Here is an 18,802-nt window from a genome sequence, read left to right on the forward strand (position 1 = left end):
GTTTCCAGTCACCATCCACACCCTCATTCCAGAAATGGCTATATCTTTTAAAGGAATTATAGTAAAATGAAATCTCTCTGTCACAGCCACCACTCTAGGCCTCTTGATCTGTCTGTTGCCAAGTTACTGCCTTTGGGGCAAGCCATCCAAAGGAATCATTAATCCATGCCCAGCCTTCTTACTTCCTTGTTCCTTGTTCTCTGTCGACAAGAGTGAAGCACACAGACCAAGAACTGTGTGTGTGTATATATAACCTGCAGCCATGGATGACAGCTGGAGAAACAGTTTGGGGAGCAGAGAACATGAAGCAGGTACCATGATCTTTGCCCCAGGGATGGCAGGTTTGATCTGGGACTGGCTGATTACAAGCTTCTCCAGCACTTTTTGCTTTAGCAAGGTTCCTACTTTGACCCCCTCTGGGCTAGGAGCATTATGGATGCTTGCAAAGAGAATTGTGGGTGGGGGTTGGGCTCTGCTTTGATGAAAAGCCCTTCCAAAAGAGCCAGGCTCCACTTGAACGGACACCAAGTTACTGGCACTTGAGATCAAAAATGTTGCAGAGCAGCTTTGAAACTGATTTTGGCAGGGAAGCCAACCAAAAACAGGGGACCCTCCGGTTCATGATGGCTCATCCCCAGTGGATGGCGGTGTAAATCAGAGGTGCAGGACCTTGAGACCTAGAGCCAAATCCAGCCTGCATGGGGTGCTAGTCCTGACCTCTGGTTCCCCAGATGGCCACAAACCCCCTGACCACCGATCATTCGGTGGTTTCTCAGATTTTACGCCATTTCCCTCCATTCTAAAAGGTTGCAATGCTTCTCTTAGTGCTTAGTTTCTGATAATAAGACCTTTAGGGCACAATCCTATGCATGTTTAGACAGAGAAAAGGCCTACACCTCCCAGCATTCCCCAGCCAGCAAGGATTGTGCCCTTAAGCTGAAATATGTTGGTATTTTTGCCCCACCCCTTTTGCCTTCAGCACCCCCCCCCCCATGAGGCCTGCAAGAGCAGCTTTGGAATGGAATTTGGCCCTCGGGCCAAAAGAAGTTCAACACCCCTGGTGTAAATATTTCAGACCCTCTAAGAGGAGATGCCATAGGGCACTGGTGAGGAACATGTGGTCCATTTGGACACTATTGGACTGGAGCTCCCATCATCCCTCACCATTGGCTATGCTAGCTAGGGCTGATGGGAGTTCTGGTCCAACAACATCTGGAGGGCCACATGTTTCCCAGCCCTGCCATACAGTTCGGCAGCAAGCATACAGAAACAGATAGTGATCATTTAAAGGGATCCAAAAGTCATAAGACACAAATGGTGTACAAAAAGAACATCTGATGTATAAGTTTTATATATGGTAATAATGCCACAGGCCTCCAAGCCAAGGTGGGGGAATTTGAGTGTTTGATACTAAAAGGGAGCATACAATACGCTCATAGCGCTCTTCAAGTACTTGAAAGGTTGTCACAGAGAGGAAAGCCAGGATCCCTTCTCCATCATCGCAGAGTGCAGGACATGGAATCATGGGCTCAAGTTACAGGAAGCCAGATTCCGGCTGAACATCAGGAAAAACATTCTGACCATTAGAGCAATACGACAATGGAACCAGTTACCTAGGGAGGTGGTGGGCTCTCCCACACTGGAGGCATTCAAGATGAGGCTGGACAGCCATCTGTCAGGGATGCTCTGACTTGGATTCCTGCATTGAGCAGGGGGTTGGACTCGATGGCCTTGTAGGCCCCTTCCAGCCCTACTATTCTATGATTCTATACAGTGGGCAGGTTGCCCTTAGGGGGAAGGATGAAATATGTAGGTGACAAATGCATTTTCTCCCAATTTAAACAGATTAGCAAACTTTGTGAGGTGCATTGCTTATCCCTGTTCCATGTGGCTTGTTGAAATCCTTATGGGTTGAATCCCTTGTGACAAACGGTGGTTTGAATTGTATGGGCTGATGCTTCAGAAGTGGGGGCACGATTAGATGGCTTTTCGCCCCTTCTATATACCTACACTGGAGTCTGAGGTGGGGTGCATTTAAACGGCTTTTTCTCTCTGACTCACTCATGCCTTGCATCCTATTCCGGACCTCTATCTCCAGGGTCCAGCTGGGGTCGCCATAGCCCCCCATCTCTCTTTCTCCAGCTACCGAGCAACCAGACACTACGTTTCCGTGGCAACAAGGCAGCGGCCTGGGGAGCAGCTTGGGAGGGGGCATCGGAGCCTGCAGTTGACCCCCAGGAACTGGTCCCAGAATTTGTGTCAGGGGAGGAAGAGGAAGACCACAGACCTCTGAAAGAGCTGGTCCTCTGCCTTGAGTCGAAACGAAAGCTCAGGTAGCAGGATGCCTGGGTCCTTGAGGGGAGGGCAGGGGATTGATATTCATAATGTTTGAGATGGTGGGGCTTATTCCTAAAGCGGGCTCCCTTCCCAAACCTCATGCACTCCAAATGTGTTGAAACTACAACTGCCATAATCCCCAGCTAACATGGCCAATGGCTGAACTAAAATTAATTACCAAGTTTGATTCTGTTAATTTGGGACTCAATTGACACCTGGATTTCCTTTTTCCCACTGCTGATGTAAAATTGCTGCTGTTGAGAGTGGTCACTGTGCTTATCTTGTATACCAGCCTTCTCTGACCTGATGTCATCCAGATGGACTACAGGTCTCGTCATCACCAGCCAGCACAACCAGACCATACTGGCTGGGGTGGGGGCAGTGTAATCCAACACATCAAAGGTGCCGGCTTGGGGAAGGCTCCCCTGGAGGAATCCCAGGTTGTTCTAAAGGCCTTGTCAGATAGAGCAGAGGATGCTGGGGATCCAGAACATCTGGGAAGGGCACAGAGAGCTGCTAAGTGGTTCTAGGAGGGGGCTGGGTCTTGCTGGGGTGGCACAGAGGCCACTAGGGGAGGTGCAGCACCTTTCCTTGAGGCCTTTGACTGGATGGGACAGCAGGGTTATAATCTATGTGGTGTGTTTGCCTCAAAGATCCAGTAAATGTAGAGAGACTGAAGGGCACGCGGTTTCATAATTTCAGAGAAATAGTGCTCCAGGCAGCGATCTTAACCATCTCAGCTTCCCATTAAGCCATCTGGGCTCTTCCCACCCCGTTTCTCAAGAGTTCTGCAGGAGCAAGCAACCAGCAGGCTCAGCGGTTGGGAGCTCTGGCGTGCGGGCAAGCGGCGGACGCTGCACCGTCTCAGGAGCCAGACCGGCGCAGCCATCGCATATGCTGAAGTCTGGCGGAGCACGCTGCACCACATTGAAGGTATGGGGAGGGGCTCTTGCTGAGCACAGGGTCATACTGAGGGGGTGGGGCAAGTTGTGTATGTTTTCTGGCCTTGCCCTATGCCCTTTTGTCTTTTCCCAAGGCCATTTTGGAACAGGGATCCAGTCCTACTTTAACTTCCTGCGTTTCTTGGTCCTGATGAATTTTGTCGCCTCCCTGTTGGTGGTAGGATTTGTGGTGGCTCCGAATGCGGCCTTCGAGGCCCTGCAGCTCAATCGGACACTTCAACAGAACAACAGTTTGGGTAGGTCTGGGAGCCAGGAATCCGGAGTAAGATTTGAGCAGTCAATATAAGGAGCTGAAACTCCCAGAGTAAACTGAGGAGCAGTTTCCATCTTTCTCTTCTGGCAAGACCCTCATAGCTGTGTAGAAGGAATGCTGCCTGGGGAATGCTAGGAGTTGTAGGACTTTTTCTGTCTAAACATGCATGGAATTGCACCCTAAGAGAGTCTAAAGGGCTAGAGCCATAGACTACAGCGCTCTAAATTCTATGAAGATGAGGAGGAAGTCAACTCCTCCCCAACTTTATTTCTTTCAGTGAATGCATCATGTCTACATTATAACCCCACACCCCAAGGCTTGGTCAGCTACTTTTCCTACATCATGGATCTTCTGTCAGGCAAGGTGAGGTACCATAACCCCAAAAATTAACCCAGGAAGGCTGCCGCAACGACCCATTTCCAGTGTCTGTGAACGTATGTCTCCTTGCAGGGGTTCGTAGAGCTCACCTACCTGTTCTATGGCTACTACCAACATTCGGCCGTTGATTTCGTGGGCTTCTCGTACAATACCCCCCTTGCATATCTGCTTACGGTGCTCTTCTACCTCCTTTTCTGTCTGACATGGATCGTAAAAAGGTGAGGGCAGCTCTTCACTTTGTGAGCCATCCTCCACCCCAGATGCGGATGCATCTCTGGGGATCCTCTATTTTAAATATCCACCCCGCTCTTCCCTTCCGTCCTTCCCCAGGTCAGTCTATTGTCTCAAACGCAGCCTGGTTAGTGAAGACGCTTCCCTTGGATCCTACAGCAACAAAGTCTTTGCTGGCTGGGATTTTGGCCTGATGCAAGACAAGATCGTGCAGTTAAGGCACAAGAGCATCCGCTACGAGCTGCGGGTAAGGCAGGCCAGGTGGGCTAGGAGCAGATGTCAAGACACGCTGCTAGAGTTTAGGGTTTTATTTCAGGGGACCAGGTCAGAGGCTACCAGTGCAGCAACCTTCCTGAAGCTCAATAGGGCCAGGTCTGGACTGGGGACTGCCTGAGGAGCCCCTGTATCAGCCTTCCCCAACCTGCAACCCCCCAGATGTGTTATGAGAGTTGTCATCGAACACATCTGGAAGGCACCAGGTTGGGGAAGGCTGTCATATATTCATTGCCTTGAGCAGTGGTGCAGCGAGGTAATTTTAGACCCTCCCTGGACTTAATGGTCTTATCTTGGCAGGGGTGAGGGTGGCTTTAAATGGCCATGTGGAAATTACTTCAACTAACATTTCTTACCACCCAGTTCAATGCTTAACATCAGGGGTGGGGGCAACTTGTGGCCCTTCAGATGACATTGGACAAACTCCCATCAGCCCTAGCCAGGATAGCTAATGGTGAGGGATAATGGGAGTTAGAGTCCAACGACATCTGGAGAGCCACAGGTTGCCAATCTCTGCTTTACATGGAACTGCTTCTACATTCCTCATTATGTTAGAGCAAAACAAATACCCGCCCCCTCCAAAAAGAAGAAATACTCTGAGCATGTGCAATGTTGCATTTTAAATTCACTGAAACCATAGCACCATCATGACTATGGGGAAAAAATGGAGCTTGCTTCTGCTAATCCTGAGGTTTAACACATTTACCTGGGAATAAGCACCCTTTCCTTGTAAGAAAGGATCATGTATTTTCAAAGCAAACATAACCAAATGAGCATCTGTAACCATGTACATGCCCAGACGGCCACCCCTGACTATAAAATGTTTTTAGAAATGAGAATGAAGAAAGGATGCTGCAGTGACCAATGTCAGCCCTGACGGCCCCCATGCTGGTGTAGGTGCCAGGCCTCCTTGTCGCTGCCCCCATCACCTGCTGCTGCTCTCTCTGGGTGGTCATTTGGGCCTCCTGGACTGCAGGGCCCTGGACGCCTGCCCTGAAGTCCAGCTCTGGGTGCACCACTGGCCTTGACTTACACGGAACAAAGGTGGGATGTGAACATAGTCAAGAGCCGAGAGGTAAACAGATCTGCAGACTGGAATAAATAGACAGATTTCTAAGTCTTGACTCCAAAGTTCAGTTTGTTCCATCTCAAAGTGCAGGCTTCAAGTTAAAGGCATATGATGAAATCCTCTTTAAACCAATCATGCCCATCGGACTAAATTAAGCATAAATCCTAGAGCAGCTTAAAGGCAGCCTTAGTGGTTTTGTGTGCCCAGACAGCCACAAGTTGCTTGTTTAAGATTGGCTTGGAGGTGGGGTGGGAAGATAGTGGTATTCCTGGAAATGGCTTTGTGGTTAGTGTGTTGCCTGGTGGAGCAGGAGCCCTGGGTTCGAGTCCTGCTGCCATTTCCAAACAGACACTCCTTCAGCAGGTAGGAAATCCTCAGAGAGCAAGTATCAGCCCTAATGCTGCACTCACAGTACTAGCTAATCCCAGCCAGGAACTCTCTCTCTCTTTCTCTGGGTCAAACTACACATTAATTTAAATCTGGTGCTTAGGAATCCCCCAAACATTTTTTTAATTGAAATTAGATTCGAGAGACCCGCATCCAGATTGGGACCACAGGGAAGGAGGTTAATGCTTTTCCCCTGTGCCATTTTCCCACTGGAAATGCCTCTACCTCCAAAGCTATTTGCCCCTGAAGCTAGTCTTAAGCTTATAAATTCTTCCCTGTGCAGCTAACAGCAGCTACAGGGACAATTTAAACCAGGGCCACAGTACAGGGGAAAAGATTAGACCCCCCCCCTTCCACCTCGTTTTCACCACAGCCCAATCCAAATTGCGGGGAGTGGGGAGGGGCTTGCCTGCACCTGCCTTTTGTTAAATGAAATGGCATTGGAGTTAGATTTCCAATTGCAGAATTCCTGCGTGGCCTGGCTCCATCTCTCCCAATTCAAGCTACCAACTGCTCTTTGCTGTTTCTCTGCCCCCTCCCCTCAGCTGGAGGGGTGTCACCTTCCCCAAGATCTAATCCAGGGGTGGGCAACCTGGGGTCCTCAGACCGTGCATGGCCCTTGCTCTAATTTCAAAAGCCCTATGCAAGTGATAGGTTCAGACCTCTGGAAGAGTGAACCATCATCTGTCCCTCCCCCTGGAGCCTGCCAGGTGCAAAGAGGGAGAAGGGGTGTTGGAAAGAGAGCGAGAGAAAGAGAGGGAAAAGAGGGTGGTAGAAAGAGAGAGAAAAGGGGTGGCTCCACACATTATTGGCTCTCGCTCCACTTGCCACAGGCTTCAGCTGTACATTGCTCAACTCCCTTTGTTTCTGGGGTGTTAAAGAGCCTCTGTTTCTCATCCTGCCCTTCTCCCCTGGCTCCAGATGGATCTAGAGGAGGAAGCGCTCTGCAAGCGCCAGGCAGAGCGGACCACTGCACAAAGCATCGGTCTCTACGCCCTTCGGGGCCTGATCAACTCCGTGGTTTTGGGGCTGCTGGGAGGGTCATTTTACTGCATCTTCCTGGCAATGAGCTATTCCCAGTGGCTGCTGGAAAAGGTAAGGAAATGGCCATCAATGGACATATGCAGCCTTCCCTTTGCCATCTTTTGGTGGATGCTGCCTGCTCCCCACAAAAAACAACAACTCCTGGCCTTTGACTTTGCTCTGATTGTGCCCCTATGCTCGGCACAGCAGCGGCCCAACCCCCCAGGTTGCAGTGAGGGGGCACTTGGGTTGACACAACCCAAGTACTGTTACATTGGCTTTTACATTACATTACATTGGCTTTTACATTGTCTGGACAAGCAGACTGGGTTAAGACTCTACAGACGACAGCTCTGTGTTTTTAGTAGCCATGTGACTAGCAGAAATTTAACTGGCACAGCTCTGCCCATCATTACATCACCAATCTGTTGAAGTTCTGCCTGTAGGATGCAATGGCCTGGTTCACACATAGCTCTAAACCATGGTATGGCTTGCTGAATTCTTGGTTGTTGTGATGTGTGAGCATAGCTGTGCTAACAAACCAAGGTTTGTTCACCATGAACAACATAGTTTGTTGTTGGGTTGTGAACTCAGGGTTCTATAAACTATGGATTATCATTATGTGAGATCAGAGAACAATGGGTTGTTCATGGGTTGCTTTGCTACAGAGGAGGAGGGCAAAAGTGGTAAAAAACAACAACCCACCCACTCTACATGCCAGTACTACAGCACCACAAAGGCATTTGGGATACAAGGAAGAAGTGAGCAAAGGAGGAGGGGAAAAAACATTCCAGGGATTGAGAAAATAAACCACCGTTTGTTGGATCATCTGCCAGACAAACCCAGAGTAGGGCAACAAACCCAGAGTAGGGCAACAAACCATAGGTTAAATAAACCATGGGCTAGCATTATGTGTGAACCAGGCAACAGTCTCTGGAAAAGGAGATGAACAATCTTATTCCCTTTATGACTGCAGTGATCTTGCCGAGATCAATCTTTCTCTCTCCTTTGGCAGATGGACTCCCCAATCAAAGGTCAATACTTCCTGGAGTTACTGGCGGCTTATCTCCCATCCGCAGTCATCACAGCTGCCAACCTCCTTCTCCCGCTGATCTTTGAGGTCATCGTTCAACTAGAGAAATACCCACTCAGCTTTCAAATAAAAATCACGCTTCTCAGGTACAGGAAGTGCTGGGCTGTCTGCGGTGACTAATATACAATGGCCCTTCTGTGAGGAGGCAGCTGAAGGGTTCAGCTCCGAACGACAGACAGGGCTGGAGTAATCATCATGATAAGCAAGTTATAGAACAGGAACCTTTCTGTGGTGGCATTATCAGTTCCCCTTGTAAGCAGGAGGGAGCTTGTCTTAATTTCTGTAGCTCCTGAATTATTTTCAGTTCTGTTCTGCATTATAGATAGATGACGCTAGATGAAAGATTATGCTAAGTAAATGGAAAAACGGGAGTCCTTTATAGTGGTGTTATCGATGAGATCTCCTTTGTAAGCAGTTCAGATGAGGCTTTTATTGTGCAATCAATTCCCTGTCTCAAACATGGAATTTCACCATCGTCTAGATGTCGTTCATTTGTAATGGAAACACTTCCCTGTATTTTCCCACAGCTTCTTCCATCTTTTTTCTTGCCATAAAAAATGGGTTATGATGGAAAAGGCAGAACTGCTCCACAATGCCTTTGGATTGGTAGCGCTAGGAACTCTCCATCTAGAAGCACAATTTGGCTGAGTTCAGAAGATTGCAGGGGTAAAAGAAGTGATTGTGGCTTCTCCCCCAGCCCCACGCATGCTGTGCGCGTCACCGTGATTTGCAGAATTACCCGCGGCACAGCAGGGGTGGTTTCGCATCCACCCTACAGCCCACAATGTGCAGTAGGGGCTGTGGGGTGGATATGAAGCTATCCCTGCTGCACGCGGGGTTTGGATGACATGGCAACCCCCACTGCATCGTGGGTTCCTATGCAAATTGCAGTCCCACGTGCAGGGGGAGAAGCCACGATGGCTTCTTTTACCCCTGCGAATGTTGGAACCTAGCCATAATCTTGCTTCCTGCAGTTTCTGAATTCTTTTTGCAGGGAACTGAACCTCAATAGCCTAGAGAGCATGCCTGGCAAATGAGGCCAAGGCTGGATTAGGTGTCTGATGGATTGGCTAGGGTGGGGTAGGAAGATATTTATTTATTTAATTAATTTATTAATCGCCCATCTGGCTGATCACCCAGCCACTCTGGGCAATGTACAACAATAAAAGCAGTTCAAAACAATAAAATTCTACATTAAAAGCATCACATTTCTAAAATTACCCTAACCCACCCCAAATGCCTGACTGAACAACCACGTTTTTAATGCGAGGTGGAAGCTCATTAAAGAGGGGGCATGGCGGAGTTCCCTAGGGAGGGAGTTCCACAGAGTGGGGGCCACCACAGAGAAGGCCCTTTCCCTCATCCTCACCAGCCTAGCTGTCCTGGCTGAAGGGACAGAGAGAAGGCCATCGGAGGCTGATCTTGTTGAGCGGCCTGTCTGGTGTTGCTGGAGGCGCTCCTTGAGATAGGCTGGACTGGAACCATATAGGGTTTTAAAGGTCAAAACCAACACTTTGAATTTGGCCCGGAAAACAACTGGTAACCAGTGCAGCTCCTTCAGCACTGGAGTGATGCGATCTCGCTGGCGGCTGCCTTTAATTAGGCAAGCCACCACGTTCTATACCAGCTGCAGCTTCCAAACCGTCTTCAAGGATAACTCCACGTATAGCGCATTACAGTAGTCTAAACGAGAGGGGACCATGGCATGTAGTACCAATGGGAGCAGATGGTCGGGAAGGTAGGGGCACAGCTGCCGTATCAGATGGAGTTGGTACAGCGCTGTCCAGCTCACAGCTGACACCTGTGCTTCCATGGACAGCTGGGAATCTAAGATGACACCCAGGCTGCGGACCTGGTCTTTCAAGGGTAGCCGTACTCCATTCAACACCAGGTCAACATCCCCCAGCCTCCTCTTGTCTCCCACCAAAAGTACCTCGGTCTTGTCAGGGTTCAGCTTCAGCTTATTCCTCCCCATCCAGCCACTCACCGTCTCCAGACATTTGGACAGGGATTCTATGGCCAACCTTGGTGAAGATTTGAACGAGAGGTAGAGCTGTGTGTCATCCGCATATTGATGACACCGCACCCCAAACCTCCTGATGATAGCCCCCAGCGGCTTCACATAAATGTTAAACAGCATGGGGGAGAGGATGGAACCCTGTGGCACCCCACAAGTGAGCGGCCACGGGTCTGAAACCTCCTCTCCCAGTGCTACCCTCTGGTACCTGCTGGAGAGGAAGGACCAGAACCACCGTAATACAGTGTCTCCAATGCCCAACCCCTCCAGGCGGTCCAGGAGGATATCATGGTCAACGGTATCAAAAGCCGCTGAGAGGTCAAGGAGAACAAGGAAGGAGCATTCATCCCTATCCCGAACCCTAGCCCGAGATAGTGCTAGCGGAGAGGTCCCCAACCTTTTTGGGTCAGTGGGCACATTTAGAATGGTGAGAAAGTGTTCTGGGCATTCTCGCAAAATGGCTGTCATGGGGGCGGGGGGGTCTTACTCATTCATAAAATAGTAGGCATGTCCGGTTACAAAAAACTAATTTCTCAGAAGGCAAACTGGTGAGACTGAAAGAAAAATAATTTGCCCAAGTAACTAAAGACAAGGCAGAGGTGGGGCCTGAGCTCCAAAACACAAAGCTACTCTTGAATCCAAATAAAGATGGTGCTGGTGGGCAGCATGCCAACATCCCTGTTAAAAACCCCCAATGAATTAAAACAACCTTAAGAAATAAAATTAAAAGCAGGAGGCGCAGGGAGCCCAGCGCTAGGACATGTTTTCATTTTGCATCATTTAGACTGGAGGCACCAGCTTTGGGATATAGGAACCTGCGTAAGATTGTGTCAGACCTTTTGTTCATCTAGCTCAGTATTATTTGTCTACTGTCTGGCAGCATCTTTCTAAGGTTTCAGAAAGATGTATTCTTTTTTTCTTCTTCCCTGGCCAGTTGGCAACCCTACATGTCTGATTTTTCTGTCTGACAGGAGCGTCTTCCTCCGTCTCGCAAGCCTGGGGGTAGTGCTCATCTCGCTCTGGGCCCAAATCACCTGTACTGGGGACCCACACAAGTCAGACTGTCGGACCTGTGGCTACAATCACCGCCTTCACCCGGTGAGGTTAGAGGGGAATGAGAGGCTTGGAGCCAAGACTCCTGGATTCTCTGGTTGGAGAGTATGGCCTAGAAGGCCAGGTTGGGGCTAGGCCTTGGTTCTCTTCACAGGAGCTGGAATTTAGCTGGCTACCACAAGGCCTCTGGTAGTCCTTTCCTTGTGGGGCAGGGGAGGGGTGGATTGTGTCCAGTAGGTTGGAGTCAGGGCAGGTTGTAGGTCTGGGCCCATGATAGGAGAGGTTTGGTAAGTTACAGAAAGGGCAGCTAGCAACCATAGATTCCGGGATTATTTGGGAGAGGAATGGCGGGTGTTGGGAGTGGAGCAGAGAGAAAACTGGAAGTTCAACATGAAACACTTCCCAGACGGCTGAGCTGAGCTGAATCTTTATGCCCCTCCAGTGCTGGGAGACCTCGGTGGGACAGGAAATGTACAAGTTGATGATCTTTGACTTGGTTATCATATTCCTCATCATACTGTTTGTGGAGTTTCCAAGAAAGTAAGTTTCTGATCCCCTCTGGGTTATAGGAGCTGGGTATAAGATTACCACCTGGTTTGTTTTTTTTAGCTTGGTTTGTTTTTTAAGGTGGTGGGTGGCTTTTATGTTTCTGCTTTCTTCCTGCATGCATGTGTTTAGTTTGGCCTAAAGCTGATCTCAGGGTTGCTTCCACACTAGCAGCTTAGTCTAGAATTGTCACCCGTTGTTCACTTGCTTTTTTAGAATTCAGGCAATGTTGTGGCCATCCCATCGCATTCCAGTGTTTTCTGCGGTGTTTTGTCTTTGTTCAAACCCAATTTGTGACTCTCTGTTTCATTTAATGTCAGACTAGGACTGTGGACACCCAGGTTCAAATCCCTGCTTGGTCATGTGGCTCGGTGACCTTGGGCCAATTGCTATTTCTCAGCCTAAGCAGCTTCACAGGGTTGTTGCGAGGATAACATGGGAGGAGAACAATGTATACTCCTTTGAACTCCTAGGATGAAAGGTGGAGTACAAAGGGAATGAACAAATGAATGAGGAATGAGTGGAACAGCACATGGCTGAGTGGGCTTCAGTTAAGGCCATCTGCAGAATCCACATCTCCTCTCCACTGCCTTGTTTCCTAGGATGCTGGTCACTTACTTGCCCGCCTGCCCTTTGCTAAAATGGTGGGGACAACAGGAGTTCATGGTGCCGTCCAACGTCTTGGACCTGGTGTATGGGCAGACCCTGTGCTGGACGGGGGCTCTTTTCTGCCCCCTGCTGCCTGTGCTCAACACCTTCAAGTTCATTGCAGTCTTCTACATGAAAAAGGTGACTCTGTGAGGGAGATGGCTCTGAAAGCAAAGGCTCTGGGGAGTGTGGTTCCGGGGTGCTTCCAGGTGAGGCTTTGATTGTGCTATCACCCTAACTCATCCATGGAATTCTATAGGGGGTGGTGTGGGGGGTCCAGACTATGACATCTTCCATTTGTAACCCTCTCGTGTTTCCCCACCAGTTCTTCCGTCTCTTTCTTAGAACTGCAAGGCGGGGCTGGAGCAAGGGCGAAGGGATCTGCGAGAGCATAATGCAGTGGTTTTAAAACTGCCGGGGTCTCCTGGGAAGAGTATGGGGGTGGGTTACAGCAACAAGGACATGCGCCAGGTCTCTTGAGCTCATGGATGCTTTTTCCTCTCTCCATCCTAGCTAACCCTCTATGCCAACTGCCGTCCGGCTGAAAGGACGTTTCGTGCCTCCAGCTCCAACTTCTTCTTTCTCCTGGTTTTGCTCTTCGGTCTGGCTCTTTCTTGTGTCCCTGCCCTATACAGCATGCTTGTGCAAGTATAACATCGCCTTCTCCCAGCCCTCCCGCCATCCTACAGTGGCGCTATTTGTTCAAACCCTTTGCAAGCTCCAACAGATGTTTCTGTCATCCACCTTGTGTCTGATGTTGGACTGTTGGGGCTCAATGTACTCATTTGCACAAAACTGCTGCCCCGCCTCTAAAAGTAGAAAAGCAAAAGTATATTGCCAACTGAGGAAGGGTTGCCTAATGTATGGTTAAATTATTAAGAGAGCAATCTGATGGCCCCTGGGCAGAGTCTGGGGGACCACAGGAGGGTTCAGATTCCTGGCTCTGAAGTTGGAGACAGTCCCCCAACCTTGGACCCAGGAGTCCGAGCTCCCCACCCCTCCCCCTCGCAGCTAACATGGAGAGAACCACACTGGCTACCTCCCTGCCATTGCAAAAGCGACCTCAGAGGCAAGGTAAAGGGGGAGGGTCCCATGGGTGGGGAGGGGACTGGGGAGGCCAGCTTATAAGGGATCCTCTGATCTCCCCAGCCTCCTTCCCTCCCCCTCCCCGACGTCTCACAGCACAAAAGCCCGTCCAGCTAAAATGCAGAGTGGGAGGCACACCTCCACCATGCCTCCCGCTCTGCACTGGGTACTTGTAAGCCTCTGGGTTCAGAGGCTTATGAGTATCAAGGGCGGTTCTGATAGGATTGCGCCTTAACACTCTATGTGGCTTAGAAGGGAATGTGGGTTTTTTGTTTTTAAATGAGGGGCAATCCAGGCCCAAGGGCTTTGCAATGAGAGACTCAATGACAGAGTTGTAGCATTAAGAACAGAGATGGCCGGTGGCTCTGTAACGAGGGGTGCGGAAGCTTAGGCCCAGGAGCCAAATCTGGCCCTCTAGGATTCCTCAGATGGCCCTGCCCCTTCCCCTCAACCACTGATTGGGGGTTTCCTGGTTTTTGTGCAGTCCCCCGCCCCCCATTCTAAAAGGTAGAAATGCATCTCCATAGGAGGGCTCCAGCTTGGGGAAGTGCTATACATCAAAGCTGCATGGACAAATATCCCCCGTTCAGCGCTGAGTATATAAAACTCTGAATATTTGGCCATCCCTAGCCAGGGCTTAAAGACTCCTCTCTGTGGAAAAGTATTTGTGGCTGCCGTTAGGCAAAATGGGGGAAGGGGAAAAGAGAGAGTGCTCAACTTCAGTTTAATATTTCTCATTTGATGTTGCCTTAAGTAATATTTTACTTGCTAGGCCTGCTGTCTTTTCTTCTGGCAGGACTCCTCCATTTTTAACAGTTGCATGATCAGCAGCTGTTGTTGTTTTATGCCTGCCTCCCAGATATTAAAGCCACATGAACTCTGGTAGGGAAAAAAGTAGTAAGTTACTACTCAGCTCTGTGCTAAAGGGGAATATACGATTCCACCAATATCTCTTTCTTCTTCGACAAAGAGGCCATGTGTACACCAGTTCCATGTATTTCCTGTGCACATAAGAGCAACAATTCAGGCCCCTGCTCTGTGTCCCCATCATGAGATGTACAACAGAAGGAATTGGATCCCTTTAATCGTGGTCCTTAGATTCTCCAGTGCCATCCTGAGGAGGCCCGCCTGGTTCTGTCACTATTTCTGGCAAATTGCAAAAAATGTATTTGTTCTAGCAGGCATTTGGCCCTGCATAAACTGGCAATATTTTAATGGTACATTTTTAATGTTTTATTTGTAATCCACCTTGGAGGGTTTGAGGAAAAAAAGGTGGGATATAAATGCTCTTTAATATGTAAACGAATTCCTTCCCTTGCCCACCCCTGCCTCCCCAGCTGCTACCAATGTTTCAGTCTCACCTGGCTCTCTCTGTCCCACAGCTTGCCCCCTTCAAAGGCCTGTGGCCCATTCCGGGGTGAGCCCACCATGTGGAACACCGTTGATGACTCTGTGTCAAAGTTACCCCACAACATCCGGGACTTCCTGAAGTTTGTAGGCTCTGTGGCATTTGCTGTGCCGTTGTTCCTACTACTGAGGTGACAAGGAATTGGGTGTCTAAACTGAATGCTACTGGGCTAGGGTTCGGAGGGTGGGGAGCGAGAGAGAGGAGTTCTGGGTCTAGAGCAGCCTTCCCCAACCTGGTGGGATGCTGGGAGTTGTAGTCCAACACATCAAGAGGACATCAGGTTAGGGCAGGCTGCTCTAGAATCTTGCACCCTGTATAATGGAGCAACCCGTTCTTATACCTGTCTCCTCTCCCCTGCCTTTTCTTTTGACTTCCCTCCTCCAAGCATCCTCATGTTCTATCTGAAGGCTCTGGCTGACTCCTACAGCTCCATGGTCAAAGGCCTCAAAGGGCAGCTCCGTCTGGTGAGTGGCTCAAAAGAGACATCGTCAGAGAATGAGCACAGGGTGGTGGATGATGAAAACTCCAGGCTTGAGCAGTTCAGGATGCGCAACTGGCAAGCCAAACGGATGAACAGTGAAATATACACATTAATGAAGTTATCGGGATGATTGATGATTAATTTATTTACAGCATTTGTCTACTGCCCAAATAACGATGTCCTCTGGGCAGTTAACAATAAAAGTTGAAAATTACAAAACAATTAGCAAAGGTTAAAATTAAATGGAATAAAAATCTACTGTAGCATAAGATTAATAAATGATCTAAAACCAGCAGTTGGCAAAACAGTTTAAACAGCAGAGCTAAACACTAAGGTTCTTAAAATTATCTCCAAACTATCTTGAAACACCTGGGAGACTAAAAAGGTCTTTACTCAGTGCTAGACAAACCTCTCTAGGGAGGTCATTCCACAACCCAGATGCCACCACCAAAATGGTCCTGTCTCTGATAGACACCCACTGTACTTCATTTGAAGAGCCTCTGCAGAAAATCTTAGGGTCCAGGTAGGTAAGTGTGGGTGGAGGCATCCTGGCTCCATGTAACCTGGCCCCAAGCCATTTAGGGCTTTAAAGGCACCAGCACTTTGAACTGGGTCTAGAAACGAACTGGCCACCAGTGCAGCTGAAAGAGTACTGGCACAGTGTGGCCATATTCTGTACGCTGAGGTTATTCCACCTCCATTAGAATCATAGAGTTGGAAAGGACCCCCAAAGGTCATCCAGTCCAGTCCCCTGCTGATGTAGGAAGCCCAGTTAAGTGGCAATCTAGCCTCTGCTTAAAAACATCTACCATTAGATCTCTTATGGGTGGCCACCAAAGGGGGTGAAGCCATAGTGCCTCAGATCTCCTCGATACAAAATATTGCAAAACGAAAAGCAGATCTTAGTAAAAAGAATAGATACTGAAAAAATGCTAGAGGTGCTACAGTGGGAGAGACAGCTACATCCTGGCTGGGTATGATGGGAATTGTAGTCCCACACATCTGGAGGACACCAAGTTAGGGAAGGCTGTGAGTGTGGTATAGTGGGGAGGATGGAATATTCCCCATTGTTTTCTCTTCCTGTCTTTATCTCTCTCACACTCAGGAGGGTCAAGACAAACTCTTCTTGGTGAAGCAGATTTCCGAGTTGAGCCAGTGAAGCAAAAGGATGGATAACAAGATATATATTTTTCTTCTGTCGGAAAGAACTTTAAGATATCAGTGATTTTTTTCCACTGTATTGATTCTCTGATCCTTGCTTATCCGTTCTGCTCTTGGATGCTGCAGGTCCTCTCTGTTCCACAATATATAACATTCCTCTTTGTATAATGCTTTGTGAGGGCTTGGCCCTAAACTGCGGACTATATGTACTGTGAATAAATACATTTTAAAAATGGAAGTATTCACCTTTTGAATTAGAATGTAAAATTTTGAAACTCAAATTTGAGATGTTAGCTTTCAGAGTTTTTAGGAGAGGGATGTATTAATGTTCAGGCTTTGGTGACAAAACTCAAATTTTGGTGGTAAAAATTCAAAGAAATTATTGTTTGAAAATGTTGAAAGATTCATCAATCTGTGAATTAGGAAGATCCTGCAAATTTCATATTTTACATTTATGTGAAACTGTAAAGTTTAATTTTTGTATTTACTTGAGAGTCTGTTCAGCAGGAGATTTAAATCCAAGTAATCATGCACAGGATTGAGCTGTTAGTGTGGTCCAGATGGTGGAGTTAGGCTTGGGTCTAGAGCATTCATTCACATTTAATCTCTACAGTGGCCTTACTGGCTGAGTTCACACAGCATGCTAACCCACACTCAGTGGTTTATTGTTGGCTGTTGTTGAACCATGGGTTGTTTGTTGAACCATAGGTTAGTGTGTTGTCCGAAACCTGGACATTTTCCGCAGCATGGCTTGTTAACCATGCAGTTGTCTTGTAAAACCGCCTTGAACAACCCAACAACAGACCATAGCTTCTTAAGGTGGCTCGTTCAAGGAAAAATAAGCCACACTGCATGGTTAACAAGCCACCCTGTGGACAATGTCCTGGGTTCAGACTTCACGCTAACCCACAGTTCAACAAACCACCTGCAAGTCAACAACAACCCATGCTCAACAACTGAGTGTGGGTTAGCATGCTGTGTGAACTCAGCCAGAGCGTGGCTTTGGGCAAACTATTGTCTCTATCCCTCAGGTCTCCCATCAGTACTATGGGAATAACACTGGCCTATTTTGCAGGGTAGCTGTAAGGATTACTGAGATAATAAACAAGGAATGCAATCCTATGCATGTTTAGAGAGAAATAAGTCCTACAACTCCAAGCATGCCCCAACCTAATGATGCATAGGATTGTGCCCTAAAGCATTTTGTGCCACTGTAGTATGTATATAATTGGCAACAGGCATCTAGTTGGTCAATGTGGGATCAGAATGCTGGACTAGATAGGCCTTCAGTCTGATCAAGAAGAGCTCTTCTTACATTCTTAATATATAAAAATAATAAATATAATTACATGTAGATTACTAGTATATTTTAATTATTATTTTAATTAGCATGTTTAATATGCAGACAGGTTTACAACTTTGAGCATTAGGGTTGCCAAGCCCACTCAGATGGTTCCTGTACATGCGACAGAATTTCATCATGTGTGTGGCTTTTCCTACCAAAGTCCTGTATTGAAGAGAAAAGACACAGCTGGAAAAATTGTCCCTTCTATTCAACTCCTAATCATATGCAGTAGCAAAACGTACTGGAGTCAGTTATTAGCAGTGCATATAGACAGAAAAACGTTTACAACACCCAGGATTCCTAGCCAGCATCCTGAGAATTGTTTTTTCTCATATGCAAATTCAATCCATTCATCTATTGAGATACAGTGTAATCCTATGCATGTCTACTCCCAGGTAACTATATATAGGGTTGCAGCCTAAGTTTTTTTAAATTGGGCAACAGCCTAGTACAGAAGCTGTCACATATTAGTTTAATGTATGCAAATTCAATCCATTCATCTATTGAGATACAGTGTAATCCTATGCATGTCTACTCCCAGGTAACTATATATAGGGTTGCAGCCTAAGTTTTTTTAAATTGGGCAACAGCCTAGTACAGAAGCTGTCACATATTAGTTTAGGGGAAAGCTAGACACAGGTAAAATTTAGAATCATAGAACAGTAGGGTTGGAAGGGGCCTATAAAACCATCAAGTCCAACCCCCTGCTCAATGCAGGAGTCTAAGACAAAGCATCCCTGACAGATGGCTGTCCAGCTTCATCTTGAATCCCTCCAGTGTGGGAGAGCCCACCACCTCCCTAGGTCATTGGTTCCATTGTCGTATTGCTCTAACAGTCAGGAAGTTTTTCCTGACGTTCAGCCAGAATCTGGCTTCCTGTCACTTGAACCCATTATTCCATGTCCTGCATTTTGAGATGATCGAGAAGAGATCCTGGCCTTCCTCTCTGTGACAACCTTTAAAGGACTTGAAGAGCGCTATCATATCTCCTCTCAGTCTTCTCTTCTCAAGGCTAAACATGCCCAGTTCTTTCAGTCTCTCCTCATAGGGC

The 18,802-nt window shown here is 47.9% G+C and overlaps 1 protein-coding gene across 1 annotated transcript; it reads left to right on the forward strand.

Moving 5' to 3' along the window:
* The first annotated feature begins 214 nt into the window (after window positions 1-214).
* On the forward strand, window positions 215-16,650 carry TMC4 (transmembrane channel like 4). The gene is made up of 16 exons (XM_084805611.1): window positions 215-311; window positions 2,099-2,333; window positions 3,122-3,270; window positions 3,374-3,535; window positions 3,830-3,915; window positions 4,003-4,148; window positions 4,261-4,408; window positions 6,812-6,985; window positions 7,929-8,092; window positions 10,995-11,121; window positions 11,519-11,616; window positions 12,225-12,411; window positions 12,784-12,914; window positions 14,739-14,894; window positions 15,150-15,228; window positions 16,351-16,650. Exons 1-16 carry the CDS (start codon window positions 263-265, stop codon window positions 16,402-16,404), a joined length of 2,145 nt encoding a protein of 714 aa, XP_084661737.1. The 5' UTR covers window positions 215-262; the 3' UTR covers window positions 16,405-16,650.
* The last annotated feature ends 2,152 nt before the right edge of the window (window positions 16,651-18,802 follow it).

The sequence above is a fragment of the Heloderma suspectum genome, chromosome 6 (genome assembly GCF_057233095.1).
Source record: "Heloderma suspectum isolate Gila_16-S chromosome 6, 16-S_ref, whole genome shotgun sequence".
Lineage (NCBI taxonomy): Eukaryota > Metazoa > Chordata > Lepidosauria > Squamata > Helodermatidae > Heloderma > Heloderma suspectum.